Source organism: Ceratotherium simum, chromosome 11, assembly GCF_057802395.1.
Source record: "Ceratotherium simum simum isolate JZ-2026a chromosome 11, ASM5780239v1, whole genome shotgun sequence".
In the NCBI taxonomy this organism is placed as follows: domain Eukaryota; kingdom Metazoa; phylum Chordata; class Mammalia; order Perissodactyla; family Rhinocerotidae; genus Ceratotherium; species Ceratotherium simum.
Genome location: NC_141910.1, coordinates 55347657 through 55367079, shown reverse-complemented (window position 1 = coordinate 55367079; position 19423 = coordinate 55347657). Strand labels below are relative to the sequence as shown.

General features: G+C 50.8%; 2 protein-coding genes across 8 annotated transcripts in view; one reads left to right on the top strand and one right to left on the bottom strand.

Moving 5' to 3' along the window:
- The window catches only part of EFR3B (EFR3 homolog B), an 87535-nt gene extending 74205 nt beyond the window's left edge, over positions 1 to 13330 (top strand). For 5 of the 7 annotated variants that reach the window (XM_087437061.1, XM_087437060.1, XM_087437057.1 and 2 more), the window contains 8 exons: positions 317 to 384; positions 1151 to 1278; positions 2050 to 2141; positions 5394 to 5442; positions 6533 to 6639; positions 7995 to 8044; positions 8494 to 8586; positions 9830 to 13330. In XM_087437061.1, coding sequence (XP_087293187.1) covers positions 317 to 384; positions 1151 to 1278; positions 2050 to 2141; positions 5394 to 5442; positions 6533 to 6639; positions 7995 to 8044; positions 8494 to 8586; positions 9830 to 9863 — 621 coding nt within the window. In that variant the 3' untranslated portion in view covers positions 9864 to 13330. Of the gene's footprint in view, positions 1 to 316; positions 385 to 1150; positions 1279 to 2049; positions 2142 to 5393; positions 5443 to 6532; positions 6640 to 7994; positions 8045 to 8493; positions 9699 to 9829 lie in introns of those variants that run through there. The other 2 variants (XM_087437058.1, XM_004418272.3) reach the window with 1 other exon arrangement.
- A 1769-nt stretch (positions 13331 to 15099) lies between these two features.
- POMC (proopiomelanocortin) lies at positions 15100 to 18302 on the bottom strand. Its single transcript, XM_004418271.3, has 2 exons — positions 18171 to 18302; positions 15100 to 16105 (listed from the first exon to the last, which is right to left on the bottom strand). The coding sequence occupies exons 1-2, from the start codon at positions 18300 to 18302 to the stop codon at positions 15485 to 15487; spliced, it is 753 nt and encodes a 250-aa protein (XP_004418328.1). The 3' UTR covers positions 15100 to 15484.
- Between the last annotated feature and the right edge of the window lie 1121 nt (positions 18303 to 19423).

Below are 19423 nucleotides of genomic sequence, written 5' to 3'. Positions count from 1 at the left end.
TTTAAATAGAAAACAGGAATAGGGCACAGGAGCAGGAAACTGCGGTCTCTTGGAAGCTAAGTCTCTGCATTTGGAGGACACTTAATGCATGTGTGTCGTTGGGGACAGCTTGAACAGTCTGCCTGGACTTCTCAGGCTGCTCTGAGGGTCACTGTGGATCTGAGTTGCTCCCTCAGAAGCCCAGCTGTAGGGTGCTCCGCCAAGGAGTTTGTGGGAGGGAGGAAATGCTTGGAGGGGCAGGAGCTCTTTCATTTGCCTGTGCAAGCTCCTTCTCCCTGCTGAACCCGGCTCTTATCATGATTCCTCCAAACTCCAGGTGATAGAGACCAGGAAGAAAGAGGCTCCGTACCTGCTCCCCGAGGACGTGTTTGTGGAGAGGCCCAGGTGAGGAGCACGCCTGGGCCATGGTCAGGGGCACCCCAGGCGGCTGAGTAAGAAGTTGGGCACTCTGAGGCCAGGGGCTTAGGCTTCTATGGGCTCAAGGGCAGAAAGTGGACCCTGCCTGTGGCCCGGGAGTCCTGGGTCAAGTTTAGTTGACTCCCATCACGTGACCATAATCCACGCCTTGAGCCATATTGGCGTGTTGCACTATAGAGTATGTGATGCAACCTCTGGGAGCCCTGGCCCAGCCCGTGGGAATGCGTCCTGCAGGAGTCATTCCTGACAAGACACTGCCATCAGTCCAAGTGGCATTCTCAGACTGTAGTCTGCAGGCCAGTGTCACCTCAGCATCAGAGGAACTCAAGGAAAAGATATTCCGAAAAAACAAAACACCCAACAATAGGGGATGACTTCATAAATTATGGCCCATCCACACAATAGACAGCCAGTAGCCCAACCACAATGTTTTGGAAGAATAGTTAATGTGAAATGTTTACTATATAATAGGTGAATAAAATAGGTCATATAACAGCAATGAGGTGACAGGGCGATGTTTGTGTGTGTGCATAAATGTATGTGACTGAAGGATTTTGCACAAAATGTAAATGTGGTTATTTCTGGAAAGTGAGACTGTGGGTGATTTTTTTTTTCCTTTTTCTTCTCTGTCAATTTGTATAATGAATGTTACTTTTATAATGAGGAAAGTCATGAGGAAATCATCCTAGTTAGCCATGGTTCTCACTTGCCTCTTTCCTCCTCTGTCTTCCAGGCTGTCTCAAAATCTCGATGGAGTGGTAATTGAGTTCCTCTTCCGCCAGAGCAAGATCAGTGAAGTCCTGGGGGGCAGTGGGTACAATTCAGACAGGCTCTGCCTGCCCTACATCCCTCAGCTGACAGGTACGAGCTCTGCGCAAGGACTCCCAAATCTGCCTCTGGCTTTTCTTGGCCAGGTAAGGCCTGGAGGGTTAGGGACTTTTGGGCCCTTCTGTTGCCTTCCATGGCACATTGCATATCACACAAGAGCTGAGAGACACAGTGGACATCTACGGTGAGGTCCTCTTGATTCCCCACCTCTCCTCCTCAGTGCAGGATCCTTGGGAGTAACTGGCCCTTGAGGTATCCTGGCCTGTGGCTGGGAGAGGCCCCATTGTGCCAGAAAGAGCACACATGGGCTACCAGGTCAGAGACCCAGTTCCCTGCAACTTACTTCCCGAGAAACCTTAGACAAGTCCCTTGGCTCTGAGTTTCCATTTCCTTGACTGTAAAATAGGGATATTAACAATTCCTGCCCTAGAGGGTTGATGTGAGAGGTAGGTGAAGTAGTGAAGGCAAATGCCCGTGGTAAATGCTGCACGAAGGACAGCTACTCGTGCTGTTAGCAGATGGCGCTTACCCGAGTCGAGATATGCCTCTGATCATGAGCAGCTTCTTTGTGCTCGTCAGTGATTTCAAAATCTTAGCCCTAAAGAGCAAAACTCACCTCCCTAAGATGGGCAGAGAAGGCCCGCAGCCTTCCGCAAACTCCAGCTGTAGCCTCAGTGTGTGCTGAGCCTCCAGAGGACTGCGGGCCAGGCAGAGGCGGAGGGGTTGGGAGATGGTACCAGAGGCCTGATCCCGGCTCGCTCTCCGATGGCTGGGACTCTAGCTTCTGGGCTTCTCCTTCCCCAGATGAGGACCGCTTATCCAAGAGGAAGAGCATTGGAGAAACCATTTCCCTGCAGGTGGAGGTGGAATCTAGGAACAGCCCAGAGAAGGAGGAGGTGAGTGTCCTATCCTTGATACACTGTCCTGGTGAAGCCTGCATCCCCAGGGGAGGGCCCTGCTCCCGCCTCCTCTGCCGTCAGACACTCTCTGCTCCAGGCTCCCTTAACTGCACAGCACACTCAAGGTTGCAGGGAAAGTAGATTTCTCGAGTAAGTCCTATTTTCTTACTGACTCTCATCATATATATCATAGATATTTCCATCTGGAAAAATAATTTGTGTCCCCCGCACACACACTCCCATGAGGAGGTCATAGAAATCGCTCTTGAAAGCCTTGCTGCTCATCATTCCCCATTCATGGAGGCAGACATGCTCGTGTTGGAAATTGGGAGGCCTAACAGCAGAGATGAGGGTGAGAGTAGCTTTCAGGGTGTTGCTTCCAGATATATCAATAAAGGTGCTTTTTTAAAGAGAAAGCTGCAGCTTAAAGATCTCTCTTCCTCCCGTCTTCTCTTGAGGGCTGTGATAGTAACACGTGATAAATTAAATTAACATGTGATATCTCCCCTGCCATTATTTCTTCTACTTCAGGAAATAAAGCAGATGTACCCACGAGTAAGACAGAATAAGGAATCATAGTGGAAATACCATATTTACTCCCTCAAATGAGAAAGGAAGAGGGGAGAAGCCGGGAGGAGGGACAGATGAGTCACGAGGGAGATGAAGCCACAGATGCAGTACACTTGTTTCCTTTTTTGTTTTGTTTTGTTTTGTTTAAAGATTTTTATTTATTTTATTTTTTCGCCCCAAAGCCCCAGTAGATAGTTGTATGTCATAGCTGCACACCCTTCTAGTTGCTGTATGTGGGACTCGGCCTCAGGATGGACAGAGAAGTGGTGCCTCGATGCGCACCCGGGATCCGAACCCGGGCCGCCAGCATCGCAGCACGCGCACTTAACCACCAAGCCACAGGGCCGGCCCTAGTACACTTGTTTCTAATGATGACACCCCAACTAAGGGATTCGACGGAGACATGAGGGTAGCTCGGCAAGAAGCAAGGAGGACGTGCATCTGGGTGGGAATGGGACAAGAAGACTTGCAGGGTCCTTGGGCACAGACAGTTCCTGCCCATTAGCGCTGGTGTAGCTGTGGAGGACAGACTTGACACCGAGCCTTCCCCTAGATGTGACTGGAGCAAGGAGAAGTCATTGGGGTCGAGATCAAGACTCCCTCCAACTATGCCCTCAACCACTTTGACAACTCTTCATTTATTGGGGCATACCTCCAATGCAGGGCTTTTCAAAACTTGTCTGGAACCTTCCATAGAAGGAAGGAAGCTCTGATTCAGGCTAACTGGAGAAGTGAAATGAGGGCTGTCCTCCAAAAGCTTTCTAGCTCTACAAGACTCAGAACCTCAAATGTGTTAGGACCGCAGTGTGAGTTGGCTGCTATGCCCTCCATGGTTGTGATTCTCCCTTCCCAAGAGTTAAGAGACCCTCAGGAATTGATGGGTAAAGTGAAGCAGAAGGAGGAGAAACGCTTACCTGGGTATAGAGCCACCTACTCCCAAGTGACCTCCTAGGTCACCAACGTGGGTTCCTTCCCCTCTTTGAGAGTCAGCTTAGTCCAGGGTGCGGGGGCCTCCACCCCATGCCCTTCTGCCGTGCTACACTTCTTTCCACTTTCAGCCCGCCATGCCCCATCCCCACCCCTCCAGAATCCTGTGGTGGCTCCCTGTACCTTAAATGCCAGGCTCATAGCAGGTGATCAGTAAATGCTGGTGTGCTCAAATCTCAAACCCAGTACTGGCATGCAGAGCCATTTATAGTCTGGGCTGGCCCTACCATTTCATTTTATTTCCCCTCCTCTCTGGCATACATCCACTGTCCCCCTCTGGCTGGTCTGCCCCATGCTATCTCATTCATCTCCACATCTTCACTAGTATGGAATCCCAACTCTGAATCCCTTTCCTCTCCACCTCTGCACCTGTGAATCTCCTACTCTTCAATGCCCAGCTTGTGTTCCATTCCCTCCATACACCTCTCTCGACCTGCCCTTGCCCACTGATCTTCCTTTTCTCTGTGGCCACCACACAGTTCCCTAGCATCTCACACATGAATATCTGACATTGGTCAGTGCTGATGTGGATGGATGGATGGATGGATGGGTAGATGGATGGATGTACAGAGGATGAATCTTCAGAATGAATGATATAGCTCAGCGCAGCTCTGTATTGCATATAATTCCTATGCTAACAAATTTTGCAATTTCTCCTAAGTGACTAACCTAGAGTCCTGTACATAGTAAGTGCTCACTTAATATTTGTTGAATGACTTTATCCTATACCGGCATCTCTGTCCTTTCCTAATCCAACAAGTGTTTGCTGAATGCCAAACAAATCAAAGTGTACAGCTCAATGAATTTTCACAAAAGTAATATACCCGTGCAATCACACCCAGATCAAAGAACGTTGTCATTGCCCAGGAGCCCCGCCTCTGCACCCCCTTCCCCAAAGGGAGCCACTAGCCTGACTTATGTCACTTCTTAAACTTTATATTAATGAAATCATTCTCTCCTGGGTCTGCTTCTTTCACTTAATATTATGTTTAAGTGACAGAATATGAGTAAATCATGGGTCTTGTCTCAAGGAGCTCATAGTCTAGTGATGAATTCCTGGAATTTAGTCCAAACTCCTTCACTATTTTCAGCATCTGACCTAAGGCCACACATCTGTGGAGTATCCTTCTCTGGGTCTTATTCTTTTCCACCTCCTTTTATGAGCTCTGCAGAGGACTGAGATCCAGTGACCCCGGTCCTTGGACCAACCTCAGCAGGTCTGAATTTTATTAAAAACTCAAATCACTTCAATGGGTAATTTAATATCAGAAGTCTTCAAAAATGTTATTCAGTTCTTGAAATTTACATTTGAGATTATATTTCCCAACTGCCTCCTCTTGCTTCCAATATTTTCTATTACGTTCTCTGAAGATTTTTTTGAATTACAGTGTTTTCCTCCCACGGGGCTTAATGGGACAAGCTGGGGGAAGAGGAGGGGACAGTGAGTTCTTTTAGGTGAGACTTGGGACTCTGATGAGGAATTAGCCTCCCCACCCCCTCTCACTGCTCTCTTTCAACTGGCATCTCTGTGCCTGCTCAGGGAGCTTCCAGAGACCCTGGTGAGAATGTGGGTGTCCTGAGGGAGTTTCTGCCCATCAGGACATTCTTCTGAGAAGTGAAGGGGCTGCCAAGGCTGCTCCCCTCCTCATCCCCTGCTCCACCTTTCTGAGACTTCTGTCCCCTCTCCCTCAGCGAGTACCTGCCGAGGAGATCACCTATGAGACGCTGAAGAAGGCCATTGGTAAGTGGGAGGCCCCAAGGGCCTCCAGTTGGAGGGGAGGGTTGGAGGGGAGGGCGGGCTGGGTCCTGGGGGTACGTGTGGGTGTGTGCAGCCCCCTCCTCCCGAGTGTGATTCAGCACAGATGTGAGGGGAGAGCCTGGTGGCTTCCTCTAAACTCATCGCAGCTACCAACGCTGCAATTAGAAGTCCTGCTCTCCTGATGGGGATCAGTGTGCCTGCCTACGTCAGGCAACCCTTTTTCTACTGATGGCTGCCTTTAAAAGTAATCTATTGAGGGTTACAGCCAGTTAGGCAAAAAGCAATTTTGTGTAAGTACTTTAACTATTTTCTGGTGGATTGTGATACAAAAGAACAAGTTGACCAATGAAGATACTAAAAACAAATCATATTAATATCTATTGGCAATAGATTTTAAAATGCAGTGTTACCTCACCTGTCTGGCTTATTGGGCAATGAAGTATTCCAAATGAGAGAATTTTTCTGATAACTGATGACAAATTATGCCTACAAATGCCAAACCTTTTTCTTTTTGTTGTCATTGATGGTACTCTGTCTGAATGTTCACGCTGCTCTGCCTTCTTAAACAGAGTGTGATGAACACATTTGACACCCCCCCTTTTTTTTGCTGACTCATTTTGGATACCAAGAGGAATACGTAGAAGCCTTAAACTAAATGGCCTCAGACTGCTCTACCATAGGGGTTCTATGTTGGCTTTTCCTTTGTTGATGTCCCTTTTCAAATTACCCCGAGTACTTCCTGTTCCAGGAACTTCCATTCAAGAGTCCTAGTGGCAGTGCAGTTACCTGGGGCTTTAAAAGCCCAGCTTAAGGGTCCACTTAACTAGTTCTCAAACGCTTACAGGAGGAAGGGGGCTGCGCCCTCAGGCAGATATCTAGCCCTCCTGGGGCCAAGTGATGGCTCCACACCTTCCATGCCACCGTGCCCTGCTCATCAGCAGAGGGAGGGCCTGAGCTGTAATCAGAGACAGTGCTCCCCTGGAGGAGTCCACCCATCTTTCTGTCTTCTCAGTCCCTGCCCTAGCCTCAGTGGGGCAGGACCTAAGGGCTCACCTGGCTCTCTGTGCTGCAGTGGACAGTGTGGCAGTTGAGGAGCAGGAGCGTGAGCGGCGGCGACAGGTGGTGGAGAAGTTCCAGAAGGCACCCTTTGAGGAGATTGCAGCTCACTGCGGGGCTCGGGTAAGTGAGACATGACAGGGGCGTGTCCTCAGGGACCAAACGGACACTGGGTTTGGGTCCAGGGTAGGAATGAGTCTCTAGGAGATCTTGGCACTTTTGTCAGCCAGAAATTAGGGTTTATATCCCAACAATGCCCTGGCACTGTATTGTGCCAAAGGAGCCAAGAGACCTGGCTATTAGTCATTCACTCCTCCAAACCTCACAATTTTCATGTAAGGCAGAAGCCCTGACCTCAGGAGCTCCTATATCAAACAGACAGATTATAATAATTATAATCATAACAGCAAGTACAAAATAGCACTTACTGTGCGCCAGAGCATCTTACATTTATTAGCTTATTTCATTGTCATGACAACTCTGCGAGGCTGGTGCCATTACAATCATCACATTACGCAGTGATGGGGGAAGGAGCCACGGCCAAGGAGAGATGGCCAACGTTTGCAACAGGCCCGCTTCCAACCAGGGATCCTGCAGGAGAATGGAAGCCTGGATTGGAAAAGAGATCAGAAAGAGAGGGCGCCAGACAAGTAGGAGAGAGGACTCAGCTCTACACTTAAGGAAAGAGCACAAACATTTCTTGAAATTGATTCTATGCCAAGATTTGTTAGTCACAGTGTCCATCTCAGTAACAATGAAACATAATTGTAAGCATCCAAAATCTACAAATAACTTATATTTTATTGTACTTTTTCCTCTCAATAAAAATACATTTAATTTTCTTCTATATATATATAATATATATATTTAAATATATTTCTAATATAATAATTATCTATATAATAATATATAAATACATAAAAGTATAATCTAGATTTTTCTGGGCCTATATTATCCTAACCTCTTGTCCCATCTCACAAAATAGATGCTGCTCATTCATGAGCTCAAGGTTGAGGCCCGGTTACTGAGCACGTGCACAATCTCACTCTCTGTGTACATGGACTTAGTTGAAGCCAAAAGGCACCAGCGAGAGCATCTTCCCTAACCCGCCAATTTTCTACAGCTGCTCCTTGGGAGTTAAGGGAGGAGCTAGAACCAGCTGTGAGCCTCCTGACTCCATGCCTGCAGGCCCTACTGCCCCATTGGAGGAGCTAAGGGCTCTTCAAGAACTGCCTGCTGAAGTCCTCCAGTGTTCCTGGGCTCTGCTGTCCCCAGCAGACCTTCGCTGGGTGGCTCTGCCTGAACTGAACCCACAGTCAGGGTCCACAGATCAGTGCTGGAAACGAGCTCACAGCAGCTCCCTTGCTAAGGCTGTAGCTGCCCTGCACCTCCAGTGCATGCTCTGGACAAGTGGGCTGAGAGTCAGCGGCAGAGGTGTGGGGGAGCCCCCAGCTCACTTCCCCTCTGTTTATGTCTAGGCATCACTGCTGCAGAGCAAACTCAATCAGATCTTTGAAATAACCATCCGGTAAGTGGCAGCCCTGGGCAGGGGACCCCTACCTCTGTGGCCCAGCATGAGGACTCCTCCTCCTGAATCCTCCTCTCACACTTGTTTCAGTCCTCCCTCCCCCAGCCTCTGTCTCCAGGTCTGGAGTCAGCCACAAACTCTCCCCAGACAAGGAAACAGGCTGGAGAGAGAAAGAGATAGCTTAATGAACCCTGGAAAGAGCCAGGAATCCTCATGTCCCAGGCTGGTACTTTACTTTTTAAAGCAACAGTGTCACTGTAAAGCCTGCAATGAAGCTTGACTTCAAGTTGTAGATTCTAGAACAACTTGAAACCTAGGAACCTATGGAATGACAAAGTCTCTGGTCCCAGCCCAAAGAAAAACCTAAATCAGCTGCTCTGTTTGGCGGCATGGGGTGGGACCCCAGAACCCCCTCTCATGTCTGTCTTGTCAATGTGTTCCTGCCCCAGGCCCCCCCCAAGCCCATCAGGAACCATCACCGCAGCCTACGGCCAGCCCCAGAACCACTCCATTCCTGTCTACGAGATGAAGTTTCCCGATCTGTGCGTATACTGAATTCCAAGAGACAGAGCTCCTCAGAGGGGTGGGACCTGAGGGAGGGGCTCACCCTCACACCCACCCCTACGACATGGAATTCTAACTGGGATCTCAGAGAAAAAGCACGTTGGATGGCAGCACCTCCCCAGCTAAGCAAGGTGGAGCCTCGGGCCCCCCAGTCAGCCCTCTCGCTACTTCCTTGTCTTCCCTGAGGGAGAGCCGGCCACCTGCCCCTCTAGGGCCAAGAAGCATCTCATCTGCACCCTTTGTCTCCTCCTTTGTGTCAGCCAGAGAATCTTAGGGGGTCTCCAGAGAGAGGCTGAGGTCCCAAGAAGCTCCCGCTTGGTGTAGCAAGTGAAGGGCTTTCCTGGGGATGAGACTAGGGGGGCGCCGCTGCCATTCCCCCAGGAGGGGACTAGACAGAGACACAGTTGGTCAAAGGAAGCTGTAGACTGCAATCAGGAGGAAGTGGGGCAAGCTCCTCTTGTAAAGCCGTGGCATGTGAGAGCTGGAAGATGGGATGGCTGCTCTCCTCCAAGCATCCCCTCCCTCCTTCCCCGCTGGAGGATCCAAAGGCCCTTAAGTGTCTGGTGTCTCCTCCACTCTCCTGCTCACCCTGCCGGTTGTCTCTTCGTGATTCTTTCTATTATTAATTAATGTTGAGCCCTTAATACAGGAGGTGGGATAGAGACACCATGGGGGACAGCAAAGGATGAAATGAAGGGCGAGCAGGCTGGCGATAGAGGGGCTGGCTCTCCCCAGGCGGGGGGCTGGGCGGCTGGGCCAGGGAGCATCAGTGTGGGCCTGCCTCCAATAGAGGAGCAGCAGGCAAGCAAGTCCACGTCCCTTTGTAGCATCTCGTCACCTTCTCTGTTCAGAGGGAGCTTGTTGGGCCTGCCTATGATTCTCTCCCTTCTGGATGTTTCTCTGAGTTGAATTCTCTCTCTTTGATGCTTTTCTTCCTGAGGATCCCAACTTGTTTCTACAGCCTCTGGGTTGAGGGAGGGCAGCACAAGGTAATCTGGTTCTAGACGACTCAAAAGGAGGAGGAACTGCAGGGGCCCCAGGCCTGCCTACATCACTGCAATGGAAGAGGCTTGGCCAGGTTGGGTTGGGGGCTGGGGTGGGAGTGGGGGGAGTAGCACTTCAGGGCTCAAGGATGTCAAAAGTCAACCTTTTGGATGTCTCATTCGAGGAAAGAAGGATCCAGCACCTAATATTGGAATGATTTCTTCACTCTTTGGACAGATCCTGGACATCCGTGCCAACTCTCAAAGCTTGAGGCTTGGGGAGAGGCGGAGGAGACCCTGTGGGTTCTGGGTTCCCGTTCTCCTGAGTGCCGAGTGCCGAATGCCGTCTGCCTGTGTGCAGAGGAGGAGCTGCCCAGGGCTAGAGGCCTTTTGCTGCACCCTCTCCGCTTCCCGTCTCATCCCCCTCCAGGGGCCTTTGTGCTTCCAGAGCCACCTCTGGCAGAACCTCACCTGGGCCTCCTCCGCTGGCAGCACCCGATGGCCCATAACAGCCCCTTTCTTCTCTTCCAGTCAAACTTCCCCCAACTTTTCTGAGCTGATATAACTCAGAGTAAGGTGTGAACGGGCAAATGATCCTCCCTGGAGAATTTGCTCTTTAAAAGGAGGGAGGCTGAGTAGATTTCTTGACCCAAAGGATCCCTTTTTAGGGTACAATTTTTGGCAGTGTGGGGGGGGTCAGAAGCAGGCTGTTTCTGCTAAGGGGAGGGCAAGCTTCTTGGGACACCCTGGGGTCACACTCCTACACATGGCCCTGTACAGACACACTGTAGGAGCCTGGTTATTAGAACAGATAGGTGTATTTTCCTAAACTGGGAGAACCTTAACACACATTTTCCCATTACATGTGCAAGAAATTTATTGGATAGGGGGCTATCTGACCGTCGTTCCTATAGTTTCCAGCCTTGGTCGCTGCCTCTGTGCTGTGGGCCTGCATCTTCCTGATGGCCTGCGTGATTACAGGGCCCAGGGAGCCCGGCTCCTGCCCCCCGTCCCCCGGCCTGCCCCCGACAGCTTTGGCTCTGCTCTTTGGCTTTTGGCTAATGCTCAACCCAACTTTACAAGCATGAACTTAGATTTCTTTTTACCTTAATACCTCTTTATTAAGAAACCAATTTTATTTTATTTATTTATTTTTTATAATTTTATTTTTATTTATTTTTTCCCCCAAAGCCCCAGTAGATAGTTGTATGTCATAGCTGCACATCCTTGCAGTCGCTGTATGTGGGACGTGGCCTCAGCATGGCCGTAGAAGCCGTGCGTCGGTGCGCACCCGGGATCCGAACCCGGGCCGCCAGCAGCGGAGTGCGCGCACTTAACCGCGAAGCCACGGGGCCGGCCCAAGAAACCAATTTTAAAATAATTTGAAACAACCTTGAAAGCAAATAACCTCTGGAAGAAACTTTACAGAAAATCTAAATCTCGAGCCACAAACACATCTTTCCTCACTGGATCTTTCCGTCTTTATCCTTGCCTGGCTTTGATGAGAAACCCTGTTCCTTTCTTGTGCCTGCTTGACTTTAGGGTCCACCCCATAGCGAATGCACCCTGACCACTGCCCTTGGGGCCCTGGTCCTGGGACTTGGGAGTCATGGCGCTGGAGCCTCTTTCTAGAGCCAGCAATAGAACCAGAGGCCTGCAGGTCCACTCGGATGTCTCTCCCTCAGCCCCGCCCTTGGCACAGAGTGAAGAAAGAGATGCGGGATTCCACTGCTGGCTCCTCTGCATCCGCCCAAAGCAGCTTTTTCTTTACGTCACCGCTGCTCAGCAAAGATGTGCTTCTTTTGGAGAACGGGCCATTTTTTGAGAGCCCCCTTCTCAGTTTCAATTTCAGCTTACACTCGGTAGCATATTAGGTTGCCTGCTGACATGGAGTAGAACCTGGATTCTGGCCACATGTGCCTCAGAACCAGAAAGTTTAAGGTGCGTGTTAACTCAAACAGATATTGAAGTGGTAGGTTAGGCAGTCTCCTTCGCCCCCCACAAGTTCTGGGAGGGAAGCACATCAGAGTTTGGTGGGTGCCCAGGCCCTGGCCTGGCATCACTGCTACCTGCCTTCCACACCATCTGGAGTCTGGCAGCAACTGTGTGATGTGACCGACCCTGTTTGCTACCCTTCTCTGTTGTGATTTTGAGCCGAGAGGAGCCAGCAAGCCCATCCAGACCAGCTGCTCCCCGAAGCCACTGAGGACTCTTGCTTCGTGGGCAAGGGGTAGGGTTGGTTAGCACTCTGCTGACAGAACTTAATGTTCTGTATGCACATTGAATCTCAAGTGAATGTATTTGAGATTTGGAAGCTCCGTTAATTTGGTTGAGTCACGTAAGCGTGTAAGAGGCAGATCAGCAGAAAGCACCAGTGCAATCCTGGAGGCTCCTTCTGCTTTCCTTGCAGTGGGGTCCCCGGTGCCCTGTGTCTCTTCCCATTTCCTCTCTCTGAACAGTAGAAATCAGTGGTTTCTTGACTCCTAAATGCCTCCTCACCAGAGAAGGAGCCTGAGCAGATCAGAAGAAGAACTAGAAAAGCCCTCAGATACTCTCCTCTGTCCCCCTCCATCTCATACCCAAATATAAATGGATGAGCCTGGGACTGTCTAAAGTGCTTGAAGAAGCTCGAGGGTCATATATGTGCAGCCCTTTGCTTGGGTGTTCTGGGTCCCAGGGGACATGTTTCAGCTGGCCTAAGAATCAGAACAGCCTTAGGGTAACTTTAAATGGCTCAAAGGCCAGACCTCTGGGCTTGTTTGGGGACCCCTGGGTCAGAATACCTTCCACTTGCTCTGCCATTGTCCAGGCCTTCTGACCTGGGTACAGAGAGTATCGCTGAGAAGTGAGGCTGTTTCTCCCAACTCCTCTTCATGACCATAAAATGGCAGCTGGCCAGCTGAGGGCCTGTGGGAAAGGACCAGACCTGAGCTGTTAGGCTGAATGTTAAGTTTGAAGGTAGACAGGGAGATGGGCTCATCGGAGCAGGCCTCGCCGCTTCCCCTGGCCCATTGACCCCGCTGAAACAAGCCATCCTCCTTACATCTGGGGAGACAGTTTAGGGCAGTGTGTTGTTTCTTCACCCTGTTAACCCTAGAAATCTTCTGGTTAAAGTGACCCCTTATCCCAAGTCTGGCCTAGGTCTGAAGACTGCAGAAGGATGGTCACAGTAGGCCTGGCCGGCTGGGGAAGTGGGAAGAAGACACGGGGGCTGTGGGAGGGGCTCTGTGGCCTGTGGGGGCCAGAAGGCAGTTCTGTGTGCTCTCTTTTAGCTCCAGCCAGGTTACCAGGTCTTTTCTCCTTCAGGGGACCTGGGGGCCTCAGCCTGTCACCTTCCCCTTTAAGCTCTTCCTCCATGACTGTTGATTCCGGCCTGTGGAGTGCAGAGCTGTAAATCCACAAATGCTGCAGCCCATACACTGTAACGTGTCTGTGTCCACTTAGACCTTCATGACCTGGCTGAGAGTGTGTGTGCCCATGTGCGTGCATGTGTGTGTAATATAGTTCATAGTTGACAATGTGTGTATATAATAGCTGATGTATTTATATGGGAGTGCAGAACTAGTGCCTGTGGCTGTTTTCTGTGTTTGAAACTCATTGAACCAAATTAGTTTTATTTTAAGGAAGGGGAAATAGGAGCGGGGAGAGTGTAGGAAGACGGACTCTTAGCAAGATCACTCGTGATTTCCCAATGAGCCTTCATGATGCCCTTTTCAAATAAATGTTAATGTTGTCACCACATGGTTCTCTATTTTATTTCTTTAAAGTAAATGGTTTTTTGAGATGCAAACAGGATCTGAAAATACCAACATTTACTGCTGACATTTAGCCACCCCCACCTGCCATCACTTTACTTGCCTCAAAAGGAAGGAGGGTAGGGAAGGGATGCTACCAAGATGTAAACTTGAGGCCCAGGATTCCCAGCATGGGAGCATCCTTTGACGGGAAGGCCTGGGCCATTTCTTCACTAAAGTGACTGGAATCTAGCCCCATTTCATGTCACCCACATTGGGGGAGACTTTATCTTAGGAATCTGGCTTTCTGATTCCCCTTACATCAGGACTTCCCAGGGTGCACTCCAGTTTTCTTTAATTTTGAACTTCTAGAGCATCAAGATATGGGGGTATATATGTAAGGGCCATACACAGATGTTTCCCAGCTGGCTTTGATCTATACCGTCCACTGGTGTGTCTAATGCAGTTGACATGTACGTGTGCATCTCTGTGTATATAAGTATCTATGAGTCTCTTTTGAATTATCAACGTGTGTGGCTGCCAACCCATGACCCCAGCATTGTGAAAACACCATAGGGACGTATAAAAGAAACACAGCCCCTGGCCTCTGCCCTTGTGGAGCTTAGAGTTTCCCAGAGAGGAGAGCACAAGACATACATGCAGCAAGAAACTGTGTGTCTTCCAGCAGGGGACTTGGGGGGCTGCCCACAGAAACACTGACTATGAGCAGGCTCAGCTGGAAGAGATCACCGATTTCCCAGTGGAAGTGGACTGGAGCCTGGGCTCATGTTGAAAAAACAGTGACATTGACAATGGTGGGGGAAGGTGGGGAATTCCAGACAGAGGTGAAGGAGGATGAGACAAAAGTGAGAAGACCAGTGGTAGAAACATGGGACATGGGTTTGGTAAGAAAAGTGAACTTCATTGATAAGGGCCCTGCATGCCATGCCACATAGTTTGGAATTGATGGAAAATTGGGGTAGGGTAACTTCTTTGGTTCTTGAGCCAGGGAATGTGGGGAGAGCAAGATTTTGTATATATTCATATGAGGAATTTGTGTACAACGGGTTGGGGAGGGGAGCGACTGGAGACAAGGAGACCAGTCGGTTAAGAAGCTGTTCTGATAGTCAAGGCCTGAGCGCAGAGCACTAAGGCTGAAGAAGGGCTGAGGCTGGGCAACATGGGGAGGAGAGAGTTTGAGAGAGAGCCCAGTGGGCTGGGGGGGGCGGGGGGGGGGTGGCGAATAGAGGACCTCAAGGCTCGAGCCCCAGGGACTGGAAGAAGCATCTGTGTATATTGTGTTGTATTTATACAGATGTGTCTCCATGGCTGTGTATGTGTGGGCGAGACCATGTGTTTGAAAATATTTGTGAGTAGCCTGGGAGTGCAGTCAAATCTGAACTAATACCAACCCTCAGCTCGCACACTTAGCTTCTCAGTCATAAAAAGATCACACCCATTTTCTCATTAATCCTCACAATAGCCCTCACACTAGGGCTAATGTGGGGTGGATGAGAGAACTGAATCTTGGACTTCATTCAGAGGCTTGCCTAAGGTCACAGATAGCTACGGCTACAGGGAGGCATTACCACAGCTTCCCACCTCACAGCCCAGAGAGCCCTCCCAGCTGCGGGTGGGCTTCATCAGTGTCGGGCTGGCTCTTGGGAGTTGGACAGAGAAGCCAGGGTCACTCCTGTAGGAATCCTGCCTTTTGACGCATCTGCTAGCTGAGCAGTCTCTCCCCAGCCAGTGGAAGGTGGGGAATGTAGCCACCCTGAGCCATCACCCAAACTATTTGGCCCCTTGAAGACCCATCTATGGGGGAGAATACATTCTTTCCATTCCTACTATGTCCTGTGTAACAGACTACCACTCGGTCACACGGAAACCATTATGTCTCTCCTCCGATATCTTTTGCTCTTTATCTGATGGATATGTATTTTTACTTTATGCACCCAGTCGACATTCAAAGTCAGAGTCAGATGTGAAACTGGAAAGGTTTTATTTCTTAACTACACACGGCGGGAAGAGGCCGAGCATCCGCTGCTATCACGGCCCGAGCGAACAGCACACCCAGGCTGCGAGGCGGCAGGAGGCAGGCGAGGAGCGGGGCGTAGGGCCGACTCCCCGGGGAGAGAAGCCCCTCGCCCGCTGCGCCCTCACTGGCCCTTCTTGTGGGCGTTCTTGATGGCGTTTTTGAACAGCGTCACCAGGGGCGTCTGGCTCTTCTCGGAGCTCATGAAGCCGCCGTAGCGCTTGTCCTTGGGCGGGCTGCCCCAGCGGAAATGCTCCATCTTATAGGGCCCCTCGTCCTTCTTCTCGGCCGCCTCGGCCTCCGCTACCAGGCTGTACTCCAGGCCGGCCGGGGCCGCCGCGGGCTCGGGCCGCTCCCCGGCCAGCTCCCGCTTGAACTCCAAGGGGAAGGCCTCGGCCGACTCGTCCTCGGCGCCGTTGGGGTACACCTTCACCGGGCGCCGCTTTTTGCCCACCGGCTTGCCCCAGCGGAAGTGCTCCATGGAGTAGGAGCGCTTGCCCTCGCGCGGGCCCGGCTCGCCGCCATCGCCGCGGGGCGCGGGGCGGCCCACCAGCACGACCGCCTCCTCCTCGCGCTTCTGGCCCGCGCCGCCGCCGCCGCTGCTGTTCCGGCGGCCGAAGCGGTCCCAGCGGAAGTGGCCCATGACGTACTTCCGGGGGTTCTCGGTCAGCGACTGCTCGTCGCCGTTGCCGGGGAACACGGGCGTCTCGGCCGAGGGGTCGGGCCTGCAGGCCCGGATGCACGCCTGCGGGAGAGCCGGGCGAGTGAGGGCCGCGCGCCCGCAGCCCCCCAGCGCGCCCTCCGCGCTGCGCCTGCGCCCTCCGCGCCTCCAGTGCCCCGCGACCGTCACCACGTGCGGCCCTCGCTCCCGGGGACGCCGGCCCTCCTCGTCCTCTTGTCCCCCACGGACACCTGAGACGCAGCTTGGGCATCGCCTGCTTTGTCCCTGTACCCCTTGACACTTCTGCCTGGCAGCTGCAGCAAAAACCCCATGCCACTCCTTGGTTTACTTGTCCCATAGCTTTTGCGAGCAGGGTCACCGTCTTCCCGTTATACGTCTGATATATAGGAATTAATAAATGGCGGGTGGGTGTTAGTCGTTGGGACTTAATGAATATTGAATAAATATATTTGGTTCAGTTTGAGTCTGGGAGGGACATTGGGCTGAAATTTGGGGTAGAATCTCCCCAGGTGGGAGAAGTACAAGTCTGGCTTCTAGGGCCTGTATTTTCAATAATGCCTCAACCCTACCCCAGCGATCTGCAAACCTACCCCATGCCCTACCCCAGCTATCTCCTTGTACCATGCTTCAAAACTTTCCCATGTCCATCTGGCACTTTCTCTGGTTCTTTCAAGACTTCTGAGCTGATCCTGTACTTTCCCCAATCAGTGAGCTTTGGGAGGGGGTTTCGCTTCCCTGTCATCTCATTCTGACTGGAGGGAGGGATAGAAAGCCAGGATAATTTCCATTGCACGGGTCATGGAGCGCGTGTCTCTGCTCTCTGTAACTAGACAACTCAGCTGTGGTAAACATTTGCTTAGGAAAATGACCTATACGCTGCAGCCTTGAGTTTTCAGTTACTCAAGACTGCAAAGGAGGAAACAGAAGCATCCCACCCACTCTTGAGTTGGGAATTTCATACTCTGGGAACTTAGAATTCTAACACTGCAGAATATTAACAGTGGAAAATAAGAAGTATTTCATACTCCTCTCCCCTGGACACAGGAGAGCTCAGAGAGGTGAAAGGACCTTGGCAAGGTTCCGTAGCTCACAGGACTGAGACTAGAACCCATGGGCTCTGATGATGGCTGTGCTCTTTCCCTGGTGAGCTCTCAGGAGAGGCTGTGCAGTGGGTGTCTCCAGTCAAGAGCCTCTTGCATCTCTCTGAACTAGAACTCACAGAATTCCCTGAGATCATTGTTTCTATTTTATATTCCACATGCAAACTGCTCTGTGTTTTTGAGAAAGTCTCTCTTCACCTTAACTCAGCTTCTCCATTGACAAAACACAGAAGGTAGTGATGTGCGTTCCATCCTCACTACGCAGGTGCTGGCAGCAGGGTGGAACGCGCTCACCAACACCAGCAGTGTGTCTTTTAGTCCTTGCTTGGTATCATTTCTCATTTATGCCTCCCAATACACACACACACACACACACACACACACACACACCCCCTGTGGTAACCTGGCGGGAGTTCCAACCTGGCACAACGGGCCTTTACATGCTTCTGGAAAGGCTGCAGGAGGTCAGTCCTCCAGAAGAAGCATGAGCCATTGGGCACCAGTTAGAGGAAAATGGCACCTGGGTTTTTCCTTCTCCCTTTAGAGATGATTTGTGGTACTACCTCGCTGGCGTTGTAACTGGTAGTAGATAAAAAGGGAAGAAAAGTGGAATGCAGATGGCAAGTGATATGAGGTTATTTAAAAACGAATAATTTGGAGGCTAAAAGATTGAAAATGTAGGATCAATTGAGGGAGCAATTATTGTTATTACTGTTATTAGTATTGTTATTATTATTTTTATGGCACTATCTCTAAATAGCTTAAATGGAGTAGTGTCCCCATACAAGGAGACAGGGCAGGAAGCAAAGATAATCAAGCCGAAATTGTGGACCAGACCCATCTGGTCCTGCTTCCTGAAGCTGCTTCCTCCCCTCCTTGACCCAATTCTGACTTCACCCTAGAGATCTGTTCCTGCCCTGGGTTGAGTATCTCTGGGAATGAATCCAAACCCTTTCTTTTGTGCTGTCCCAACCCCAGCCCCAGTCCCACCTGATGCCCAAACAAGATGGCAGCCATGGCCCACATACCAGCAGGTTACTTTCCGTGGTGAGGTCCTGACACTGGCTGGTCTCCAGGCACCAGCCACGCACTTCCACGGAGGCCTGAAGCAGCAGGGCCAGCAGCAGGGCCCCCGAGCGGCTGCCGCGTTGTCTCGGCATCTTGCAGGCAGGCTGAGGCTCTGCGGAGGCAAACAAGATTGGTGGGACCCCTGCAAGGAGCAGAACAATGTTGGTCACTCACCAGGAAGGACTGTGAGCCAACATTAACAACACACTCATTTGTGGAGCTCAAGGCTTTTTGAGGACAGGAGCAGTTCAAGGAGAAGGTTGGTGTGCAGAGTGGTGGTGTGAGTTGTGGTAGAGCGGAGGGGAGTGGGACCTGGGTGAACTATGTGGAATTTCCCCTTTATCTCCTGTTAAAAATCAGATCTGAAAGGAGATAGGGCTGGAAGCTATTTTGGGGGTCATTTGGTCCAGCCCATTGTTTAAGAGATGGGGAAACTGAGGCCCAGAGAGAGACAATAACTTGGGTGTTCATGACAAGGTGAGGCTAATTTCTCCTTTTACTAGCACGGAGATTTCCTATTTCACCACCTACATGAAGCTATAGTTCCAACACTCCAGAACCAAGGAGTAACTTGGGAAAGACAAAGGATTCTGAAGCTCCTGCTCAAGATGGTCTTTTCCCTCCTCCTCCACCAGGATCCTATCATTCCTCAGAAACTCTTATTTCCTATGAATAGTAGGTTTGCATAAGCACAAATAAAACCTCTGGCCAACTTAGCCAAAAGCACAGCCAACCCAATTTGATGTCCTGTACACAAACCCCTCAAATGATCACTATCTCCCACACCCCTGCAACTTTGGAGAGATTTACTTGTAAAGCACACCCCCATTCTTTTAAAACTGGCTCATCTTCTGAACATATTACGTCAGACCTCTTGTTCTCTGAGTCTCTCAAATGTAGTCCTAAATAGCTGGACTTGAAGATGCTGTAGGTGTAGAAGGGAAGGAGATGGACAGACAGAGCAGAAGGGAACTACTTCCCCTTGTGGAGAAGTCAGGAAGTACCTCTGGGCAGATGCTGAGGCCAAGAGGTCAAGATGCGGTAAAGAGTGGAGCCAATGCTGCCCTTTGCCCCCTGTGCCCAACCCTTTCCCCAGCCCTCTAGCTCTCATGCTGCCATGTCCCCCCTCACCCAGGTCAGCCCCCTGAAGTGACCCTGAGTTCTGTCATGAGCTCGTCACCAACCCCACAATCATTTTGGATTTTAGAAGATC

Coding starts and splice junctions, on each gene's coding strand:
- POMC (XM_004418271.3), bottom strand. CDS start 18,302: ATGCCGAGACAACGCGGCAGCCGCTCGGGGGCCCTGCTGCTGGCCCTG. Junction 16,106..18,170: donor CCACGGAAAGTAACCTGCTG/GTATGTGGGCCA, acceptor GCTCTCCCGCAG/GCGTGCATCCGGGCCTGCAG.